This window comes from Sciurus vulgaris, assembly GCF_902686455.1.
Source record: "Sciurus vulgaris genome assembly, chromosome: 6".
NCBI classification, from domain to species: Eukaryota; Metazoa; Chordata; class Mammalia; order Rodentia; family Sciuridae; genus Sciurus; species Sciurus vulgaris.
Genome location: NC_136466.1, coordinates 33662410 through 33684769, shown reverse-complemented (window position 1 = coordinate 33684769; position 22360 = coordinate 33662410). Strand labels below are relative to the sequence as shown.

General features: G+C 35.6%; 1 protein-coding gene across 6 annotated transcripts; it reads left to right on the top strand.

Moving 5' to 3' along the window:
* The first annotated feature begins 204 nt into the window (after positions 1 to 204).
* On the top strand, positions 205 to 21417 carry CLK4 (CDC like kinase 4). Of its 6 annotated transcripts, XM_079144196.1 has the most exons (14): positions 205 to 362; positions 4737 to 4897; positions 5735 to 5801; positions 9430 to 9652; positions 10771 to 10861; positions 11259 to 11325; positions 14137 to 14253; positions 14340 to 14506; positions 14712 to 14806; positions 15099 to 15228; positions 17146 to 17228; positions 19919 to 19998; positions 20990 to 21080; positions 21162 to 21417. In XM_079144196.1, the coding sequence occupies exons 2-14, from the start codon at positions 4795 to 4797 to the stop codon at positions 21300 to 21302; spliced, it is 1455 nt and encodes a 484-aa protein (XP_079000322.1). In that variant the 5' UTR covers positions 205 to 362; positions 4737 to 4794; the 3' UTR covers positions 21303 to 21417. The 6 variants fall into 6 exon arrangements, with proteins under 6 accessions (XP_079000322.1, XP_079000318.1, XP_079000317.1 ...); XM_079144192.1 differs by lacking the exon at positions 5735 to 5801 and having other exon boundaries at positions 224 to 362; XM_079144193.1 differs by lacking the exons at positions 205 to 362; positions 5735 to 5801 and adding an exon at positions 8291 to 8349 and having other exon boundaries at positions 4758 to 4897.
* The last annotated feature ends 943 nt before the right edge of the window (positions 21418 to 22360 follow it).

Below are 22360 nucleotides of genomic sequence, written 5' to 3'. Positions count from 1 at the left end.
CTTAAAGGTTTCCTCTTCGTCGTTCCCTTCGGTTCCGAGATGGAAAACAAACTGACCCGACACCCGGACCAAAGGGCGGGGCGTCTGTGACGTAATGAGCGGGGCCGCGCAGCCGCAGGGTGCAGGAACAGGCCGCGCTCCTTGCGTCACAGAAGCCACGCCCCTTACGGGAGGTGCGGGAACGCGCGAGGCTCTGTCACGCAGGCGCGTTCGCGCGGTGTAGGTGGTGCTAGAGGCCGCCTAGGGGGTTGTAGGGTGACGGCGCTGCCGCCATTTTGTGGGGTGTTTGTCGCAGCGGCTGGAGAGGAACGACGGCGGTTTGGCGACATTTTTCGGCCAAAGGGCCTTTTGCTTTCGCAGAGGTAAGGTTTTGGGTGTGGTGTGCTGGGCTAGGAGACTGTCGAGTCTTATTTTAAGTCTTGGAGCCAGGTGTCCGAGAAACGACCGGGTTCCTAGCGTCGGCCTCTGGGGACTGAGTTGGCAGTTCCTGCGGGGTGCCGATCCTTTTGGTGGCCTTAAAAACCTGAAGGTGCTCAGGCGTCGCGGCTCTGCCGGAGGCCCTGGGTTAGCCCCACGGTGCTGACCGAGGAGCTCGGGCTCTCCATTGACACTGTCAGGGCCTCGTCGGTCCTGCGAGCGCGAGGACGTGTCGGTAGCCCCTCGAGGGGCCGTCGCTGGTTTTGTGCTGTCGGAGATCGATTCCCCCGCCCCAGATGCATGAGCTCGCCGTTTGTAGCGTTTGGGGACCCTTTCCCTAGTCCAGCGTTTTCCCCTGTTTGTGCGCCAGAGCCTCTGGCCAGGTGCCCCCGGGCTGAGAGGTGAGTGAGGATTGGGCGAATTCAGGTGGTGGATATCACCTCGTGCTGGTGAGAGGTTGAAACGTGGGGAGATTCGTCCTTTGTGCAGTGCTGCTCCCCGCCACCCCCAAGGCGGAGCATACCATTGTTGCAGAAAATGAGCCTTTCTGGTAGTTTTGCGTGTGAAGTAGCCAGCCAGTATGTGCTGCAAACACGTATCTGCAGGCTTTTTTTTTTTGCCCATTTGAAAATGCCCTCGAGTCATAACTTATGACCCCTTTTTAAAAATGTTTTAAACTGTGTTCATAGCATAAAGTTGTCAAGTATTTATAAGATTTTTTTAAAAAGTGGTGGAGAATCAGATTTCTAATACTGTTGTATCTATTGTGTCGGGTGTTTTTATTGAAACCACACAGTCACCCGGTGATTCTATCATGTAGGATTTTAATTTTTTTTAACTTAATTAGAGACAGCATGGTGCTATTAGGTAGTTTTGTTTTTCTGTATATGTGAAGAAAACTTACAGAAGGTGAGTCCAAGAAACTTCTCTTTGCCTCTTGAGAAAATATTTCTGAAAATTGCTGGGGACCAAAGTCCCCAGTTGTTGTGTTTATGGGGATTGGAACCAACAGCTGAATTAAATTTAAGTTGTGAATCCGACTAGAGAAATTAAAATCTTGGGCTCTCCCAAGAAACTCATTCTTAATGTTTACATGTTAATAACTTTCATAATTTGAACACTTTGTCGTTTTAAAAGGTGAACTGATTTTGGCAGACGGACAATAGGAAGGAGAGAAACAAAACTAAAGCAAACACAGATGTGTTGCAAAACCTGCATAATGGATGGTCATGATAAATACCCTTAGTCATCAGAAGCTGTAATTTTGCTTGCTATTAAGAATGCTTAGGGTTGTCTCCGGGATGAGGGTCCTGAGGATGTTCCCCAAAAGGGAAGTGAACTTCAGCTCTGGTTGTGAGGGTCCTTTGATGTATGTGCTCAAAAAGGAATTTAAGGACATTGTTGGATTTATTGAGAGAGAAAGAAGTACACACTCAGGGTGGAGCGTGGGTGTTAGAGAGGAGTGTGCTAGTTACATCTTATCTAGACATATTTATACATGTAAGATCAGTAGTACAGGGACATCAGCTAAGAGGGTGTTTTCAGTTCTCCTTTGTGCTGATAACTGGACATGTTGATCATTCCTGCGATATTGGTCATTTACAGACATGTTGATGATTACTCAAAGAGGGGGTTATTTTCAGTCTTTGTTTTTGATGCATTTTGTTTTGTGAACACAGAACTTCATCGTTGTACCTGTGCATAAGGTCTAATAATTAATGTAATAGTTTGTGACCTTTAAATCTGAATTTTTAATCCATGGTAAAGTGGATTTGAAATCATGGCCACATTTGTATTGTTGCCATTTTTCTGCCTCTCTTTAAGTGTCTTCTGTCTTAACTCAGGGTTTAGAGGTGCTTGGAAAGACTGAGGTCCTGGATTTAATCACTAGCATGAGGGTGGTTAGGGAGAAGAATGTTTAGCCAAACTGAGTTTTGAATGTGGTTAAAGTACAATTTTGGCAATTGAAGGAACAAGTTAGGAGAATTCCACTAGAAATAAGGGGGGTGGGGAGTTATTTATTCATTTGGCACTGGGGATTTAACCCAGTGGCAGTTTACCCCAACCTTTTTTTATTTTTTATTTTGAAACAGGGTCACATTAAGTTGCTGAGGCTGGCTTTGAATTTGTGATCCTCCATTTTCAGCCTCTGGAGCCTCTGGGATTACAGACATGTGCCACCATGTCGGGTTAAAATGAAAATTTTGATGACTCTGAAAAAATTTTGTTTTTTGGCTTTTAAATTTGTAGTGTCCTTTATTTCACTTTCCCATATTGAAGTGACTATAACAAACCTGAAGACTCATTTGCTAATTTCCAGTGAGAAGCCAAGGATGATTTTAGGACTTTTGTTTGACTTAATCAGTATCTTCTCTTGTTTGTTTAGTTCTGGGAATTGAAACCAGGGGCATTTTACCACTGAGCTACATCCCCAGCCCTTTTCATTTTTTATTTTTGAGACAGGGTCTTGCTCAGTTGCTTAGTGCCTCACTAAATTGCTGCCACTGGCATGGAATTTGTGATCCTCCTGCTCAGCCACCTGAATTGCTGGGATTACAGGTTCTCTTTGTTTTTTAAGTAAGCGTAAAAGAAGCCACATGAACCAAAAGATGCCCCCTGAGCATACAATTAGAATCAGCAGAAAATTAAAATATCTGAATGTTTGGATTGAAGGTGGTAGAGTACTTGCCTAGCAAATTGGAGGCCCTGGGTTGATCTCAGCACTGGGTCGGGGGGAGTTTGGTGGCATCAGGCTCTGTCGGCATGATACATAATAGGGAAAATCTCCCAGGAGAATTGAAGCTGCCTCATTTCAAAGCCATTAATTTATTTGAAATTATTTAAATTTTTACTTTGTTTGTTTGCTTATTTCTCATTTTGGAAGCTGAAAAAGGTTAACTAAATTGATTTGCTGCATTTTGATTTTTTTTTAGCTCCTTTGCTGAGTTGTAAATTTCTTTTTGCCACTTAAACTCACCCTGTTTAACAGAGTTTGGACCTTACTGTTAAAAATTTAACTATTTTGAAAAATAATTAAGTTGGGAAGAGATAGATTGGTTAAATTGAGCACAGGTTCAGAATCCTGCTGTGTATTGGAGGTTGTAGATTGAATCTGGAAATTGTCACCCTCATTGTCTCTATGACAATGCCTCATTGTGCATCCTCATAGGTTGGTTTCTTTTTCAGGGTCACTCCAGATTTAGAACAAATCAATTTTAATTTTAAGAATAACTACAAGATGATTTGCAAATAAACTCGAATAGAGAAAATATGATTTATAATATCATCTTTTGGTTTTTCTTCAGTTTCTCTGTTAACTATTGTGTTCTTTCACCTTTTGTGTTTTTGGCAGGGGATCAAACCCAGGTCCTTGATCATGCTAGGCACACATTGACCTACACCCCCATCCCCTCCTTTGTTATTTTGAAACCTTGGAGTCATTCCAAGATTTAGAAAAAGTAGTTTGAGAAAAAGCTTAATTAATGAAAAGCTCTTTACTTTTAAACAAAAGTCACCTCCCATATTTAGCATGCCTAAGTGTTTCTTACGTTGATTATTTGTATTATACCTTGCCCAAGCCTCATGATACTTGATATTTATCTTTAAATCACCTCACATTTTAATGTTAACATTTTTTAAAAATTTATTTCTAATTACAAAATTAACATAAATGACAATGGCAACAAATAAAATTGATTTCAAGCTAAATACTGTTGTCTACTGAAGGCTTAAACCTGAACCTTTGAAGAAATTGAAGATTAAAAACTTTCGCCAGGTAGTGTGGTGCATGCCTACAGCTACTCCAAAGGCTAAATGAGGAGGATCCCAAGTTCAAGGCAGTCTGGGCAATTTGGACCCTGTCTCAAACTAAAAACAAGAAAAAGGGCTAGGAATCTAGCTTAATGGTAGAGTGCCCTAGGGTTCAATCCCCAGTACTGCCAGGAAAAAAATTTTTTTTTTTTTTAATTTTATTTTAATGGGGCAGTTAATAAGTATTTGAAGACAAGAACCAAGCTGAGAATTTGTTCTGATTATACTCGGAAGAATTGAAAGACAATGTATTTAAAGTCTCACAGTGTTATCCATTATTTAGTACTAGATCTATGCCACTTGGTAGTTGTCAGATATACCAGTGGTGGAGTGCTCTGTGCCTTGAGAAGCATACTTAAAAATATTCTACAGCCTTTTTGACCCCCATATACCATATTTAAATAATATTAATGTATAATGTTCTTATTAATGTGTAATGTTTCATTTATTAAATGTGACTCCAATCCCCTTTAACCTCCATAACTCACTTTTTCTTTTTTGGTTAACAGATGCGACATTCCAAACGAACACACTGCCCTGATTGGGATAGCAGAGAAAGCTGGGGTCATGAAAGCTACAGTGGAAGTCACAAACGGAAGAGGAGATCTCACAGTAGCACACAAGAGAACAGGCATTGTAAACCACATCACCAGTTTAAAGAATCTGATTGGTAAATTACTCTCTGATTAGTAACATTTTAGTCCTAATAGTTTTAATGATTTGTTATTTGCTTATATAACTTGTGTCAAGTTATAGAATTCAGTCAACATTTATTCATTCAAAAACTCTTACTCATTACTGTTATAGGCTGGCCTCTGCAGTTGCCAAAGCTATAACTGCGATAAAACAGTTTCTATCATATTATGTGTGTCTCTGGGGGTATTGAGAGACAGTTGATCTGCAAGTGAATGAAAACTATATTCAAGGGCTGGGGGTATAGATCCCTGGTAGAGTACTTGCGTAGCATGTGTGTTTGATTCCCAACACCATATGAAAAAGTAAGCAAGCAGGCAGTAGCATGTTGTTTCCTAGCTGTCAGTAACAGTTGGGGAGAATGTCCATTGAGTGCTTTTAACCTGTGTGTGGAGGGATTTGGGATGCTCATTTAAGTGTTTCACAAGTGAGGTGGGGGTGGGGCAGGAGTTTAATTGAGATAAGAAAAACAACGTGGATATGTTAGAGTGCATTGGGGATTAGTCACTTATGTTCTATAGGTTATATTTACAGAATAAGGCCAATGAATATGTTTGGTTTTTAAGAACTATTTCTTTATAGGCAGTAGCTAGTAATTTAGGATAGGATCTCACAAATTTATAATAGTGTTGAGTCTTGGTTTTTTTGTATTTTACTGGTGTAAAATTGGAAGTAATACATTTATGTAGAATTAAAGGAATCCTAATGTTCTAAATATTAAAGGCTAGGTGAATAGTTTCATTCACTCTTCTCCATTAATTTCCCTTTCTCATTTGTTCTGTGTTGGTTCTATGTTTTTTCCTTGTTTGTGCAGATGTTCCATTGGGACTGTTTACCAGATTGCTTTCTAAATTAGCCAGCTGGGGTTACTTTAAAAAACAGTATGTAATTTTTTTCCTCCTCCATGCTAAATAGACATGTTCTGCTAAATAGCGAGCTTATTTGTAGTCAGTGTAGACTAATCCTGCTTTTTAAAAACACTAGTACATAAGGGGAAGGGGGAAGGTTGATGGCAGGATTTCAGTGACAAGAGCAAATTAATGTACAGTAAACTGTAAAAATCATATCTGTATCCCATTATATTGTTAATAAGTATATAAAATAAGGCTAACAACATAGTACTAATTATTCATAAGTTTATTATATATTGCATATGTAGAAAGGAAGTGATTTGAGTGATGAATAGTTCATTCATGTTCATAATTAACTACATAGACATAATACCAAGTCAGTCTAATTAACCACCAGACATATTTGGTGGTAACAGCTTAACATAATCCAGAAAATTCTAATAGTCTTTTTGAAGGTTAAAAATTTCATGAGTGATTTTTATAAAATTATAGAAAAAATTCAGATGTAGAAAAATGTGAAGAAGTTAACCTTAGTAGGATGTTAGTGACCCACTGTTTGGCAGTAAATTGTTGCTTGAGTATTTGTTCTTAAAAAGATTTTACAAATCTTTGCCTTTGATTATTTCCTGAAAATAGACTCTAAGAAGAGACTAAAGGGTATGAACTCTTAAAAGGTTCTTGTTAAATATTTTTGATTTTTTAGAAGTACCAAATTGTACTACTACAAAATGCTCTTTCCTGTTCCCAACAAGTCTTGGCTATTTCAAAAGGCCAAGAATAATGTTTTGTTTGAATTTTTAAATTTATAGTGAATCTGTCCACTGTTGTATATTTGTGGACCACTTGAACTTTTTAAAAACTCTTACTCTATTTTTCTACTAAAGTATATTTTTTCTTACTAATTTAGAAGTGCTTTTTATTATGTGTTTTAACCTTTTGTCACATATATTGCAAAGTGTCTTTTCTTTGTGATTCATCTTTTAGCAGTAGCCTGTGAATTGGTATCCCTTCCTACAGGCTTAATCCATTCTGCACACTTATTAAGAAGACTGATGTGACTGTAAATACCACTTTTATGTCCTTAAATGTCTTTCTATAACAAAGCATCAAGTCTTAAACCAACGATAATCAAACTTTAGTGTGAATAGAAGTCACTTTGGAAGTGTATTTAAACATGCAGATATGATTCAGTGAGTATGACCTTAAAGCCCAGGAATCTCATTTTTAATAAGAACTCCATATTCTAAGTTGTTATTAAATAGACTGTCCTTTGAGATACACTCCTTAGCCTGGTAATGATCTATTCTCAGCCAGAGAATTTGCCTGTATTTCTCAGGGCAAAGATTGCTCTTGCTGGACTTGTCTACTTACTATTACCTGAGTAATGCATAGACAAATCCATCTGTAAGCCTTTGTGGCTAAAAGTACTGCAAGTGTAAAATGGTAATATGCCATTTTTTTCCCTTGGAATTTCTTCTGCTTCCCCCTTGTCCATATCCTGGCTTCCCTTTAAGGTACAACTGTATTCCCATCTTTTTCATGAATTCTTCCCTGACCATTTTAAGCAGATTGAGTTCTTCCCCTTCTCTGACTTTTAAGCACTCATATTCAGTCTTTCAGTATTTCCTGCATTGTTGAGTTTTATTTTATTTTTATGTGATAATCTCAAATTGTTCATTATTTGTTGGCAGGGACTTTGCCTTATATAATTCTTTTTTTTATCTCCCACAGGACCTGTGTGGAAATAAAAATGAATGCCCCTATCCTCATTAGCTTTGACTATTTTGAAAGGCTACAGTGAAATATTCACTGGACATTCAGTGAATATTTTAAAAAATTAATCTGTTCATTTTGTCTGCCCTGTCCATAGCCTGTATAATTCTATAGTTTGTGTTTATATAATCTCTAAGCCTTGGTCATTATAGATTGAAAAGGTTCTGATCTTTTTAGTTTTTCCTTATGGTATTGCATCATGCTGTTTTGTTTTTCTGTAGATTGCTTCTGGATTATCAGCAGCTCCAATTTCATGTAGTATTCCAACTAATGATTGTTAAGTGTTTTTTCTGATAGCAAGATTTTTTGGATTTTTGTGGGAAGGATGCCTTACAGAACTAGCCAGGATACAATTAAGAGTGTGGTATTCCCTAGCTTGTTGTGGAGATTTCTCCGTGACACTTTCCAACCAGCTAACCTAGACCCATAATCTTACCCTAGAATCCTGAGTTGTTTCTCCAGTGACTAGAACTTAGATTGGTGACTAAGAACTCTAGGGAATAAGAATGGGTCTTGTATCTCCCGCCTAAGTTGAGTAGTAGTAGGTGCCAGCCTTGTTGAGTAGTAGCTTTAAGGGTGTTTCTTTCCTTTATTTCTGCCTAAACCAGAACTCTGGGAAAAAGCATATTCTGGGGAACCTGAAGGGGTTGGTGAGGGCATTTTAGGCAACATCTGTCACTCCATTGCTTGTCAGGATTATTTTAGCTAATTTGTCTGACTGGGCAGGTGTCCCCTCTCTCCCTCAGTGCTCCATGTGCATCCCTCTTGAAGCTTCGCACTCTGTCGAAGAGGACACTCATCCCAGGTAGAGAGGGGGACGGGAAACTGGGCCAATTGAATCTGTCCTTTTCTTTCCATCAGATCAAGGCTACTTAACTGGGATCCATTGACTTCCTGAGGTCCATGACCTCTATGAAACTATTTGCCAAGTTTTGTTTATGTATTTGTGTGTTTCTTGGGAAAGAGGGTCCACAGCTTCCATCATATTCTCAAAGGGATCTGCAGATCCAAGCACTGTGGCACTAGATAATGATGTTTTCTATCGTGTGTTTCTTGTGTATTTCTCAAGCAGGAATGAGAAATGCAAAGAGAAGGAAATGAGAAATGCAAAGAGAAGTAGGGTGGAGGGACTTTTGTAAATCCTAGGCAAGCAATTACAGGATCCCTTTCTCATTTGTGGGGGATAGCTTATAGATGTCTTTAGCACGTTAGGCAGTATTGAAAGTTGTCTGTTTCTCAAGCAGGAATAACAAGGGTAGAAATGCAAAGAAGAGACAGAATAAGTGATGTATAATAGTAGTTAGAAAATATCTCAGTTTTTATCACTAATATGCATATCATTTAGGGATCTTAATTTAGTCATCATTAAAATGAAAGGACTATAATACATTCAGGGCTCCTTGTATCTCTATACACCTTCCATGGAAGAATTTTCTGCCAAGGATGTCTAAAATGCAATTATATTAAAAGAGAAAGGAATCCTATCTTGCCTGCCTGTGATTGTGTGTGACTCAGAGAGAAAAGGAAGCTTAGTTTTAGATGCATATATCATAAGAGTGATGAGTTCCAGAAGAGTAATTTTGTGAATTTTTGATTTTAATTTTGTCCAGAAGGTAAAGGAACACTTAAGTAATACACTAAACATAATTTGACTCAAGCTTTTGTTCCTTGGTATGAAGTGCTTGACAGCAATTTTTATAATGGAGAAACATGGACCCATTTGCTTGTTGGTTAAAGTTATTTCTTAAGTTTGTGAGATAAGTATAAATTTTAACTCATGAATTTTTTTCTTTTATTATTTAAATCAAGAATTCTTGCGTGTTTTGTTTGAACCATTTATTCCAGAATGAAGAGAATAATTTGAAATCCTTTAATGTGTTTGCAGTCATTATTTAGAAGCAAGGTCCTTGAATGAGAGAGATTATCGGGACCGGAGATACGTTGATGAATACAGAAATGACTACTGTGAAGGATATGTTCCTAGACATTATCACAGAGACATTGAAAGCGCTTATCGAATCCACTGCAGTAAATCCTCAGTCCGAAGCAGGAGAAGCAGTCCTAAAAGGAAGCGTAATAGACACTGTTCAAGTCATCAGTCACGTTCGGTATGATTTATTTTATTTTTATTTTGATTGGATTCTTAATTGTGTGTAAAAGCTCTTAAGGAGCTGATAAGTTTCTGAAAGTTTCTTTATATATGTAATGCTATTTGAATATAATTATATTTATTATATTACTTGAATCCTTAAAGGAAACTTCGACATTCTCATAGCTGATCTATATATTTGTTAGCTAGCCCTCACTTGCCCACATTTACTCATTCTGCAGACCAGATCATGAGTTTGATTTTAATAATGAAAATATTTTATTTTTGTGTTTGTATAATATATTATTACGAAAAAAAGATGCACCCATTTGTTCTTTCAATTGAGACATGTTTTTACTTTGAAAGATACTTCTTTCCTGATATTGGAAAACAAATATGGAAAGTTGCACTGTTGGACACTTAAATATTGTTAACCTGTATATAGCATAGTTCCCTAACACAGTGCATCATTGTCTGTAACTGCATCTGTTGAAATTGTGAATATGGGTGCCGAATGGGAAGTGTATTTTTAAAAAGCCAGATTTTTTTTTTAAAACACTCAGACATTTTCACTTGTTTTAATCTGTAAACTGAATTGCAGTTTTTCTCCCCAACTTTTCTTTGATAGAATTAGCTGTTATTGGATTGAACATTGAAATTAACTAGGCTTTGTTTTCTCCTTTGATTTAAATTATGTATATGTCAAAATATGCTAAATAAGACAATTTCAACAATCTTGACATTTTAAAACATTTTTCTGACAAACTAGACATCTCAACTCACAGCATATGCTAGTTGTAGCAAGAGATTAGTAAATCATGACATTGCATTCTTTAAATTTCAGACTTCAATTAAATCAGTATTTTAAAGAGACAATTGTGTTGTTTTTTCTATTGCCACTTTAAGTATCTTATCTGAAAATCTGTTCCTTGCCATGTTTTTCTTCTGTAACATAAACTGTGCCCTGTGAATTTCTGGGGACTGAATTTGAAATTGCTCCTGCCAACTGTTCGTGGCCTGGTGCTTATCTGAATGCCTGAATATCTCCCCGCTGAATGAATTGCGTATTCTGCCCTGAATTCACTCTGATATATTGATTGGCTGGACGATCTTGGTGCTGCCCACTTGCCGTTCCAGAAGAGCCACCGAAGGAAAAGATCCAGGAGTATAGAGGATGATGAGGAGGGTCACCTGATCTGTCAAAGTGGAGACGTTCTAAGAGCAAGATGTATAGAATATTTTTCAACACTTTTTAAACTTTGCAGACAGAATAATCTTTTTAAGAATAGTTTGTCAGCGGGGGGCTAAAGAACTCTTCATTGCTTTTTTGTTTTGTTTTTTGTGGGTTTGTTTGTTCTTTTGTATTTCTTCTTTTCTGTAGAATTTAAATATTTCTACTCTAAAGTTCCAAAATAATCAGTGGAATTTGAGTTTAGAGCAAGAAAGATAGCTCTATCTAATTGTTTTTGTAGCAGATGAAAAATAAAATAATTTGAGTGCTGAAACATTAGTTATGCTTTGATAGAGATCATTTGAAAATATTCCACACTTAAGCATTCATTGTTTGAATAACTAGTTAATTTGTACTTAGTTACTTATATCTCTTTTTCTCTCCCTCACTTTAGATGAAATCGTGGACACTTTGGGTGAAGGGGCCTTTGGCAAAGTTGTAGAGTGCATTGATCATGGCATGTAAGTTTACTTTTACATCTTTGAGCATTCTGATATTTTTGATAATGAAAGCACCCACAATTTAAATGAACTATTTTTTTTAAGTAGTAGCAACATGTTTTCCTGGGAGATACTCAGCAACATTTCTTTAGATATACTTTATTTATCTGGTGTGCAGATTTTGATGAAGAATGATGACAAATTCTGTCAGATTTGAGTTCATTGAAATTAAAGTGTGTGTTCAATTGAAGGAGTTTCCCAGAGCTTAGGTCATTAGCCCTCTATTAGGAGAGATTTAGCTACTTTTGGATTGTAGAGACAAAAGCTTATCTAAACTTGCATAATAGAGATAACTTCCTGCTCTACAAAGGAATTATCCTACTTGAGACCTACAGAATAAGGTCCAGAAACTTTAATGAAGCATACCTACCCATTTGTAATTTGACCCTCTCTGCCTCATTTTACTATTTTTCTTCATTAACTCTATTCTGTGGTTTGCCCACTTCTTTGTAGCTGAACCTTTTAAAGCAAATTTAGTAGAACTGCAAATTCTAAAATGACATCTAAAATTTTTCATCATAAATAAATTGGAAAGGATGTAGTTTTCAACTTATTTTAAACACGAGTATTTTAAAAATAAAACATCTCTTTTTATTGTAAACAAATGGGATACATGTTGTTTCTCTGTTTGTACATGGCATAAAGGCATACCATTTGTGTAATCATAAATTTACATAGGATAATGTTTGATTCATTCTGTTATTTTTTCCCTTCCTCCCACCCCTCTTTTCCCTCTATACAGTCCTTCCTTCCTCCATTCTTGCCCCCCTCCCTAACCCTAACACTAACCCCTCCCTCCACCCATTATGTGTCCTCATCCACTTATTAGCGATATCATTTGACCTTTGGTTTTTTGAGATTGGCTTATCTCACTTAGCATGATATTCTCCAATTTCATCCATTTGCCTGCAAATGCCATAATTTTATCATTCTTTATGGCTGAGTAATATTCCATTGTATATATATACCACAGTTTCTTTATCCATTCATCAATTGAAGGACATCTAGGTTGGTTCCACAGTCTGGCTATAGTGAATTGAGCAGCTATGAGCATTGATGTGGCTGTATCTCTGTAGTATGCTGATTTTAAGTCCTTTAAACATATTGGAGGTAATCTTAATATTACAGCCACTTGATAATGTACTATCATCCATGAACAAACTTTCTTGAATATGTGCTTATAAGTGTTTTATCCTTGGGCTGGGGTCCTAGCTCAACATTGAGTATCTGCTTAGCATGTGCAAGGCCCCTGGGTTCAATCCTCAGCAACACAAATTTTTTATCCTTGAACTAATTTTCATTCCATTGTCCATAAAGAGTATTATCATAAATTATTTTTATTATCACCTCATCTTCTCTGCAACAAAAAATGTGAACATAAATTGAATTTTATACTTTGAAATATTTTTATATTCACAGGACAGTTGTTAAAATAGTTCAAAGAATTCCCATATATCCTTCACCCAGATTCCCCAGAGCACATTTTACCATATTTCCTTTATTATCTACATGTACCTATATCTTCAAATTTTGCCAGCTAATCTTATTCAGATTTCACCAATTGTTCTTTTGTTCTATAAACACTGAGAAAGAAAGCTTTTTGATCATATAATTAAATATATGGGAGTAGGAATTTTGTCATACCTTTTTTTTTTTCCCTTTCCTTTTTTGAGGTGCTAGTGATTTAACTACCAGGCTTTGTACCTGCTAGGTGAGTGCTCTACCACTGAGCTAACTACATCCTCAGCCCCAACAGTTATAACAATTCTTTTAAGTCTGGAGATACATGCCAGACATCTTAAGGAGATTATCAAAAAAACATTTAAATGATTTATCATGCTACAACCTAATTAAGACCTTGTTGAAAGCAGTGTTTTGGAAACCAGCAAATGTGGAAAAAGGGTTTGATATCCAGCCAGTTGAATACATTTGTTTGTTGACCCTCAAAGATATTTTACAATCAAGATTTTCTTTTGTAAAGTGGAGGCATCCAGTGTAAAAGGCTTGAGTGCTAGCTAGCTCACCTTAAAGCAGATCAGGTGTAGAAAAGAGGACAAAAGAAAGTGAAGATTTGAAAATCGATTTCTTCAAAATATTCATGGCTCTAAACAAGTGCCCATTGTAAAGCCCTCTACCCTATGCTCTTGCCATTTCTGCACCTTGCACTATGACTGTGCTAATAATCTAACATTATCTTGGTTTCATAACTTGAGGTAATGTCTGCCTAAATATTTTATTTCCTTCCCAATTTGATAGACACAGCTATCTTTAAGGACTTTATATTCTTTTATTGTATAAATAAGTTTTTTTGTTTTGTATGAAAAGTTGGGGGCTTCACTTCTTCTATGAAGGAGTCCATTAGACTGTGTGAGGCATGTAGGAACAAGTCCATTTTTTTGTCCCTAAAACCTGTGTACTGTCTGACATAGAGTAGGCCTAATCTGGTGATTGCGAATGAATGAATGTTAACTGTAGCATATTCTGTTCTTGATTTATGTTCCCATATATATATATATATTTTTTTTTATAAAGTCTAGGTAAATGTAAAATTATAGGAATAAACATTAAATTCATAAGTATTAAGGGAATCATTGCTTCATATAAAGTATATTTTGTCAGATTATATGGAAAAGATGTTATGGAATTTGGTGTAAACTAAAAAAATGTTTTAGATAGCATAGAGGATTAATAATTAAAATTATACTTTATAGGATAGCTGGCTTCAGCCCACTGCCATATATTGATTATATTCATCTTAATTTTGTTTTTAAGGGATGGCTTACATGTAGCAGTGAAAATCGTAAAAAATGTAGGCCGTTACCGTGAAGCAGCTCGTTCAGAAATCCAAGTTTTGGAGCATTTAAATAGTACAGATCCTAATAGTGTCTTGTAAGTATAAATTTGAACTATGGGCCATTTTATTACATGAAATTACAGATTTCTAATAACTGACTTATTCTTTTGATTTATTTCAGCCGATGTGTCCAGATGCTAGAATGGTTTGATCATCATGGTCATGTTTGTATTGTGTTTGAACTGCTGGGACTTAGCACCTATGATTTCATTAAAGAAAACAGCTTTCTGCCGTTTCAGATTGATCACATCAGGCAGATGGCCTATCAGATCTGCCAGTCAATAAATTGTAAGTATATTTGATAAATCTTTAAACACCAGAAAATTAAAGATTTTTTATATAATTAGAAATTGTCACCAAAAATATACATACATATGACTGGTAAAGATGAAACCCTCTTGTTCACCATATCCACTGCTAATTCTCCTTCATCCTCCCATTACCAGTTCAATTTCTAGGTCAAACTAATAATGTCTTTTTGTTCTCTTTGTAGTTTTGCATCATAATAAATTAACACATACAGATCTGAAACCTGAAAATATTTTATTTGTGAAGTCTGACTATGTAGTCAAATATAATTCTAAAATGGTAAGTTAAAGACTTGCTTTAATTTGGGTGATTATCTTTAAAATTAGTTTAGTTTGGCAATCCTTGCATGAGGAATTTTACTTTTGAACCCATTATGTTTGGATTTTTAACCCCAAAAGGAGTAGGTCTGGGAGCGTAGTTCAGTGGTAGAGCACTTGCATAGCCCCTGCTGAGTTCTGAGCTTGATCCCTAGCATCCAGCCAAAAAAAGGGGAAAAATTATTTTTGTTCGATCTTTTGAGTAGTGTTATATCTTTATTGAGTTTCATGTTTTCTCAACCGTATCTTTGTAGAAACGTGATGAACGCACACTGAAAAACACAGATATCAAAGTCGTTGACTTTGGAAGTGCAACATATGATGATGAACATCACAGTACTTTGGTGTCCACACGGCACTACAGAGCTCCAGAGGTTATTTTGGGTCAGTAGACACCAGACTTCCTTATACTATAATTGAAGGAGAGAATTTTGTTCTTTTTAGCTTCTATTTTATGGGTGGGGTTCATGGCTAGAATGGTGATTTTAGCAGTATACACAAAACATTTTCTGTTTTCATTAAAAACGTGAACATTACTATAAATATTTTTCCTAATTTGAATGTGATAACTACTTGTGAAACATGTTCCAAGTGGTGGTTATTTTTTAATGGGGTTATTGAACATAAAAGAGCAGTTTCCATTAGCTAAGTTCATCATAGCATTGTGATTTTGAAATTACGTAGGTACCCATTTTCATGCCATCACAAAAGTATGGTTCTGATAAAAGTGCTAATGGTTTGTCTGGTAGACTCTAGACATAGGGTAGATAAAGGTCAAGAGGAGAAGAAAGAGAGACTTGTCCAAGAGGAGAGTGTCTATGATGACCACTTATAGGAGAATGACTGGAAAAGAAAATGAGTTAAAGTGCAGAGTTTAAAATAAGAAAGTCACTAAGGGAGCATACATCTTATGCCTCAGAATTTAAAAATTAAAAATTTTAAAGTGAAAGATGGGGTTGGGGACTTAGAGACAACAAAGTTTAGATCAGGTGCTATTGAGAGAGTTCCAGGCAAGGGAGAGTTGATAGAAATCTGGAATTGGAGTCAGTGGCCTCAAAGAAATCTGAAGATTAGGACCGTCCTTTATATTTCTGAGGAGTGTTTCTGAGGGTGAAAGCTGGTGGTGCAGGTTGAGAGGAAGATGTAATCTGGTGCTACAATGGAGGGATGTTGTTTTGGTGTTTGATAATAAACAGGTAAGACTGGGAAAGGATGGGAAAATTGAATGATGTGGAATTCCAGAGTATTAGACGTGACTCACCCAAAAATGAGATGATGTGCTGCAGAAGGTTATAATCACCTGGGAAAAACCTAGATTGGAAATGGGAGTTGTTGAAGAAAAAAGCTTTTATTTGCAGTCCAGGTTATAGTATTTAGATTCTGTATGTGTTAACTATAAGTTTTATAAATCTAGAATTAGAGTCATTGCCCTTCAGGCAAAGGAATTTGGAGATTGACAGATTAGATTCTAATGATGTACATTATGAGAATGAACAAAAGACTAAATCATACTCAGAGCCTTTGAATATATTGTTTTCTTCCTGTATATTTAACTTGAGTGATGTAACAATGTAATTGAAATGTCTTTAAAAGTAGCTTTTATTTATATATTCTTTTACTAAATGTTTGATCTTTAAAAGATTAAAATATCCTGTATGGTTTATTCTTCTCCTTTCAAGTATAGACCTAAGAAGGCTAGGTGTTTTATTCTTTCCAGAATAGTATTGCTGTTGGAAAAAGGAGAATATGATCATGTACAGACAGCCTGAAGTACAGATATCTCTCTCTCTTTGTGTGAACTTAAGTATTTCTGCTTAGAAGTGAAACCACTTTTAATGCCTCTTAGAATTTTTACATAATTTATGTCACATTTCTTTTAGTGAAAGATGTAAACCCATGTATCAAGCTGATAATAGTTGTAGACTAAGTAACTACATTCTGAGGATAATGGTAAACCTGTATTTGCACTAATAAAATGTAAAACCTCCTGAACCATCCCTAAACTGAGTATATAGTGTCGGTAGCAGTTCTCCTCACCGTGTGAGCAGTTCAAAGAATATGGAATTGGTAGTTATACTTGGAAAATATTAGGCAGTCCCCTTTTATTTTACATAAAATGTTCCCTCCTGGTAACATGAGATCATACTGAATAATGTTTGATTAAAAAACTAAAAGTGTAAACCCTGGATTTGTTCTCATATTTTTCCAAATAGACTATATAAAGAGTTCACCCGTGTAGGGAAGGATTTATACAAGATTAAAAAATTGTTGCATGGTAACATACTTATGTTTGTTTTGTAGCTTTAGGTTGGTCTCAGCCTTGTGATGTTTGGAGTATAGGTTGCATTCTTATTGAATATTATCTTGGGTTCACAGTCTTTCAGGTATGTATCTGGTGGATTTTATTTAATAATTCACAATACATTTTAAATGTTAGTTTTAGTTTCCATATTTGAAAGTTGCCATAGATTATTATTCTTGAGATTAAACTTGCATATGGTAAAGTGGTTATCCTCGAAAACTCAATTGAATTAAATACTGTTAGTGAATAGTTATAGCTCATTTAAATATGATTGGTTCATCTTGCCTCTTGTTCCCATTTTTTAAATTACAGAGCTCTTTTATAAATTTGCATTAGTGTTGATGTAGCTAATTTTTAATTCAGCTCTGGTTATGTTGATTATCATATGACCATGAAGAAGTCACTTCTTTTTATAAAAGAATTTAGTTATGAGTGTATTTTACTCTAAAAATACAGCTTCCATGATGTCTTAGGCATTTCTAAGTTTTAAGTGTATGAAGACAAAAGGCATCTCTGTCTTCAGGGAAGTCATGGGAAAACCGTTCCAGTGTAATGTGATTGCTACAGTGGATCAATGTAGAAAGTGTAGGGAGACTCCAGGGAGGATTCCCTGGATTAAGGAAGGAATCACTAAGGAGGTGGGGAGTTTAAGCCAATGCTAGAAAGAAAAATAGGAGCTAGTCAAAAAATGGAATGTGACGGGTCTGTAAGGAAGGAGAAATAGTAACTAAATGCAGAGGAGTAAAGGATTATATTCTAGCAGGGAAAAAAAGTGTTTATCAGAGTATTCCTTATAAATGGGAAAATGATGACAGTAGGTAAGAACTGACCAGAAAGGACATACAACTTTAAAAGGTATTTGTTCTATCCTTGAAGTCAGTGGTTTCTAAATGTGGGCTGATCCAAAGTAAAAATGATTATATAGAGTTGTCATTCTAGCCTTTATTTAGAAATTATCCCTCCTGCTTTTTTCATGTTAAAATGTCCCTTTTATTGAAATGATAGTATTTGCAGGTAGTTAACTTTTTGTTGTTGTTGTTGTTGTTCAGTAGTTGAATTTGGGTAGAGGACACTGGGTAGTGAATCCAGGGGCACTTAACCATTGAGCCACATGCCCAGCCCTTTTTTGGTATTTTATTTAGATACAAGTGTCTCACTGAGTTACTTAAGCCCTCACTAAGTTGCTGAGGCTGGCTTTGAACTCAAAATCCTCCTGCCTCACCCTCCTGAGCCACTGGGATTACAGGTGTGTGCCACCATGCCCAGCTTCAGTAGTTGGATTTTTAAAGTGTAAGTCCTTATTTGGTTAAATACAAAGTAGGAAACGCTGTTTTGGTTTCCATTTTTTTTCCCTTATAAATTTTTAATTACATCTAGAATCTAAACCTTGAAAGCTCTAGATAGTGCAACCATTGGAGAATAAGTAGAGTTGTGATATGATCAGGGTGCTCCATCCATTGTTCAATTTTGCTTTGTTTGTGGGGGAAGGTCTGTTAAGATCCTAGCTCAGAACTGCTGAGGTTGACTGCAGCTAAGCACTGCAGGAGCAAATGAAGCTATGCAGAGTTGAGTAATGGAGATGGCTATCACACATGAATGAGTTCATTGCTTGAGGGGCACCTCACCAGGCTTCTGTTCCTATGCAATTTGTAGAGATCTTGTTGAAAAATACCCAAGTTGATAGACAAGTTTAATGTCTTCAGAACCATGGTTATCAGTCTGTTAAAGGAATTGGTTTCTAGTTTTGTAGTAAGCTGCAGAAAAAGCTCAAGAAAAAGTAAAGCTAAATGCATACTTTTTCCCACTGATTTAGTCAAGCTGGTGCTTCAAGTGATTTTTATAATTATAAAGCACTTTAAGGCCTTAAGTGAAATTCACATTATTAGCATTAATTTGAAATGTGGAACTAGTAATATTTATTCTTGTCATGAATTAATAATATCCTGAAGGCAGTGTGCTTGACACTGTAGTTGTTAGATTTAAAAAGCAGTTACACACAACCCTGCTCTCTAAAACAAGGAATAGCAAACAATGACCATGGCAAATTGTGTCTGATGCTTGTTTTTTTAAAAAAGAAAATTAAGTAAGGACCATTTGTAAGCAGCTAAGCCTAAAGTGTTAATTATATGGCCTTTCAGGAAAATATATGCCAAATACTGCTCTAGAAGCATGTAATTTCAGCTGTGTATGTTTAGTAGATTTTTAAATTTTGCTTTATAAAGCCAAAGCTGTATCAGTAAATAAGAATATGAGCTTTGCTTTGAGTTTATGGCTCAACTGTCCTCATTTATGAGCTATGTGATTTTAAGATAGTATTTAACCTCCTTGAACTCATGTTCCTACACATACAGCTGACGATTGTTGTGAGAATTATTGGGTATTTTCAGTACCCGAGATCAGTGTTAGTAGCCTGGCTATTTGTTCAATAATGGAGGTTAACTTTGTTAAGCAGCTAAGATTAAATGAGGAGGTGACAGTATTTTAGGTAATCTTCCCCAGTCATTCTTGAGTTAAACAGAGTGAGAAATACAAATAATGAAGGAAATTGTTCCGTTTACATTAAACAAGTTACGTGTTGCTTGCTATACAGACCTTATTAATCCATCTCAGAGACAAGCTCATTCATTATTGTTTCATCTTTGGAGAATTGTGCAGTGTAAATTATATAGCTGTCTAGTTCTTTTATTTAAGCACCATAGTCTTATGTTCTCTTTTAATATACATGTAGGGAAATAAAATGAGTGCTCAACTTTTTTTTCTACATTTTTATAGACTCACGATAGCAAAGAGCATCTGGCCATGATGGAACGAATATTAGGACCCATACCACCTCACATGATTCAGAAAACGAGGTATGTTTTGAGATTAAAGCCCTTCCTTGGGTATATGCAATGGCCTCAATTCCAGCACAGAATGCTTAACATGGTCATAATACTTGTTCCAATGACTGTGGATTTTGGGAAAAAAAAAAAAAAAAAAAAATTTCTATGCTAAAGATAACTTAGAATTACATCTTTTTATCCCTTTTTATTTTTTTAGTTGTATGTGAACTCAATGCCTTTTTTTTTTTAATGTGCTGAGGATTGATCTCAGTGCCTCACACACGCTAGGCAAGCACTCTTCCACTGAGCTACAACTCTAGCCCCTACGCTTTTTATAAAAAAAGTCATGTTTTCAAAAAATAATTCAGGGATGGGGCTAAAGTGGTAGAGTAACTGCCTGTCATGTTCAAGACCCTGGGTTCAGTTCCCATACCATAAAAACAAACAAAAAAACTATTTATCTTATGGTCTAGTAAATAAAACGATGAAGTTTTATTTTGTTTAGTTTTTTAAACTTGTTAACCTTTGCATAAATTTTTTTCCTAAGTTGATATAAAAATAGAAGATGGGAAAGCTTATTTTTTGTACTCTTAGCAACCTAAGTTTGATTAACTAGCTGTTTATCTGTGGACGTGATACTATAGTGGTTTCCAAACACACTTCACAAAAGTCATCTAAGGAGTTATTTTCAAGATTCCACCCCATTCCAGATCTAGTGAAAACAGAATTAATAGAAATTGATCCAAGAGTCTGTGTTTTTAAATCTGGCATTGTTTCATTGTATTTGGGAACAACTTAGAATATTAAAATCCCACAGGATGGGTAATAAAAAGGGAAAATACTATATAAAGTATAATGCATATTTGTCACTGAAGTTTGTTTTTTTTTTTCTTTAATTATATGTAGGTGCTTATACATCTAGAGAAAAAAGGTTATTCTTTGTCTGTCCCCCAGAGCCCTGTTGGTAAAGATATTGGATCTTTTATTAGTTTACTAACCCAAGACTTCTTTTTCCTTCTAGAAAACGCAAGTATTTTCACCATAACCAGCTAGATTGGGATGAACATAGTTCTGCTGGTAGATATGTTAGGAGACGCTGCAAACCATTAAAGGTAAAAGAAAAAAGGATTAAAAGAAAAATAACATTTTTACTATTATTAGTATCTTTTTTAACAAAAAAAATTTTTCCCCAGGAATTTATGCTCAGTCATGATGAAGAACATGAGAAGCTCTTTGACCTGGTTCGAAGAATGTTAGAATATGACCCAACTAAAAGAATTACCTTGGATGAAGCATTGCAGCATCCTTTCTTTGACTTATTAAAAAAGAAATGAAATGGAAATCAGTGGTCTTACTATATACTTCTCTAGAAGAGATTACTTTAAGACTGTGTCAGTCAACTAAACATTCTAATATTTTTGTAAACATTAAATTATTTTGTACAGTTAAGTGTATATACTGTATGTTTTGTATCTATAGCAAATTTACCTTCTTAAGTAGGTATGGTCTTAATAATGAAATATAAACATTGAAATTAATTTTCCTTTTTGAGATTAATTACCATTTTTAAAGGCCTTTGGAATTACCTTTGTGTCCAGTGATAAATGTGATTGGTCTCGTCTTTTGTACATGGAGTTTGACTCTGAAGTGATTTTTTTCTTCTTTTTTTCTTTTTTTTTTTTTTTTTTGAGTAAAAGGAAATCTTGACTACTTTATTCTTAAGTGAATATTATTTATATACCTCAAATTTAAAAATTTTTGAAGTTTTTTTTTTCTGGAATAATGATACAGGTAATTATTATTATTAACTTTAAATAGGCCTAAATATTGGAAACCAAAACCCACAGAAAATGTTTACTATTAGTTTTATTAAATTGTAGGCTTTGTATTGTTTTATTGGGTCATTGGGGGCAAGTAGGCATTCATGGAAAGTCATCCAGTTTGTCTATCATGACAGGTTGTTTACTAAAACACCAAATACACACTTGGTTGAAGATTAAAGCCTAATTAGAAAGTCAGCTTGGAAAATCATATTTTCCAAGAACTCCTTGGTGAGTCACAGACATAAAATAGGGCTTCTGTTGCCTGAGGTTTTCATTTTGAGGGATATTTTTGGTGGTGCTGGGGATGGAATCGTAGACTTCATGCCTGCTAGACAAGTACTCAACCACTGAGGTATACCCTCAGCCCATGAGGTTTTAGTTTTTAATGATAAGTCCAGGAGGAATCTTGAAATTCTGTATTATATGTTTCCTTATCAAATGAAGTAAATATCTATACCTCAGCCTATAAAAATTAAGGCTTTTATAAGCAGTGTGTGCTTGTTAATCCTGACTGGTGGGGGGATTTGATTAGAAAAAACTTGGGGAAGAGAGCTCTACGGAACTTTCCA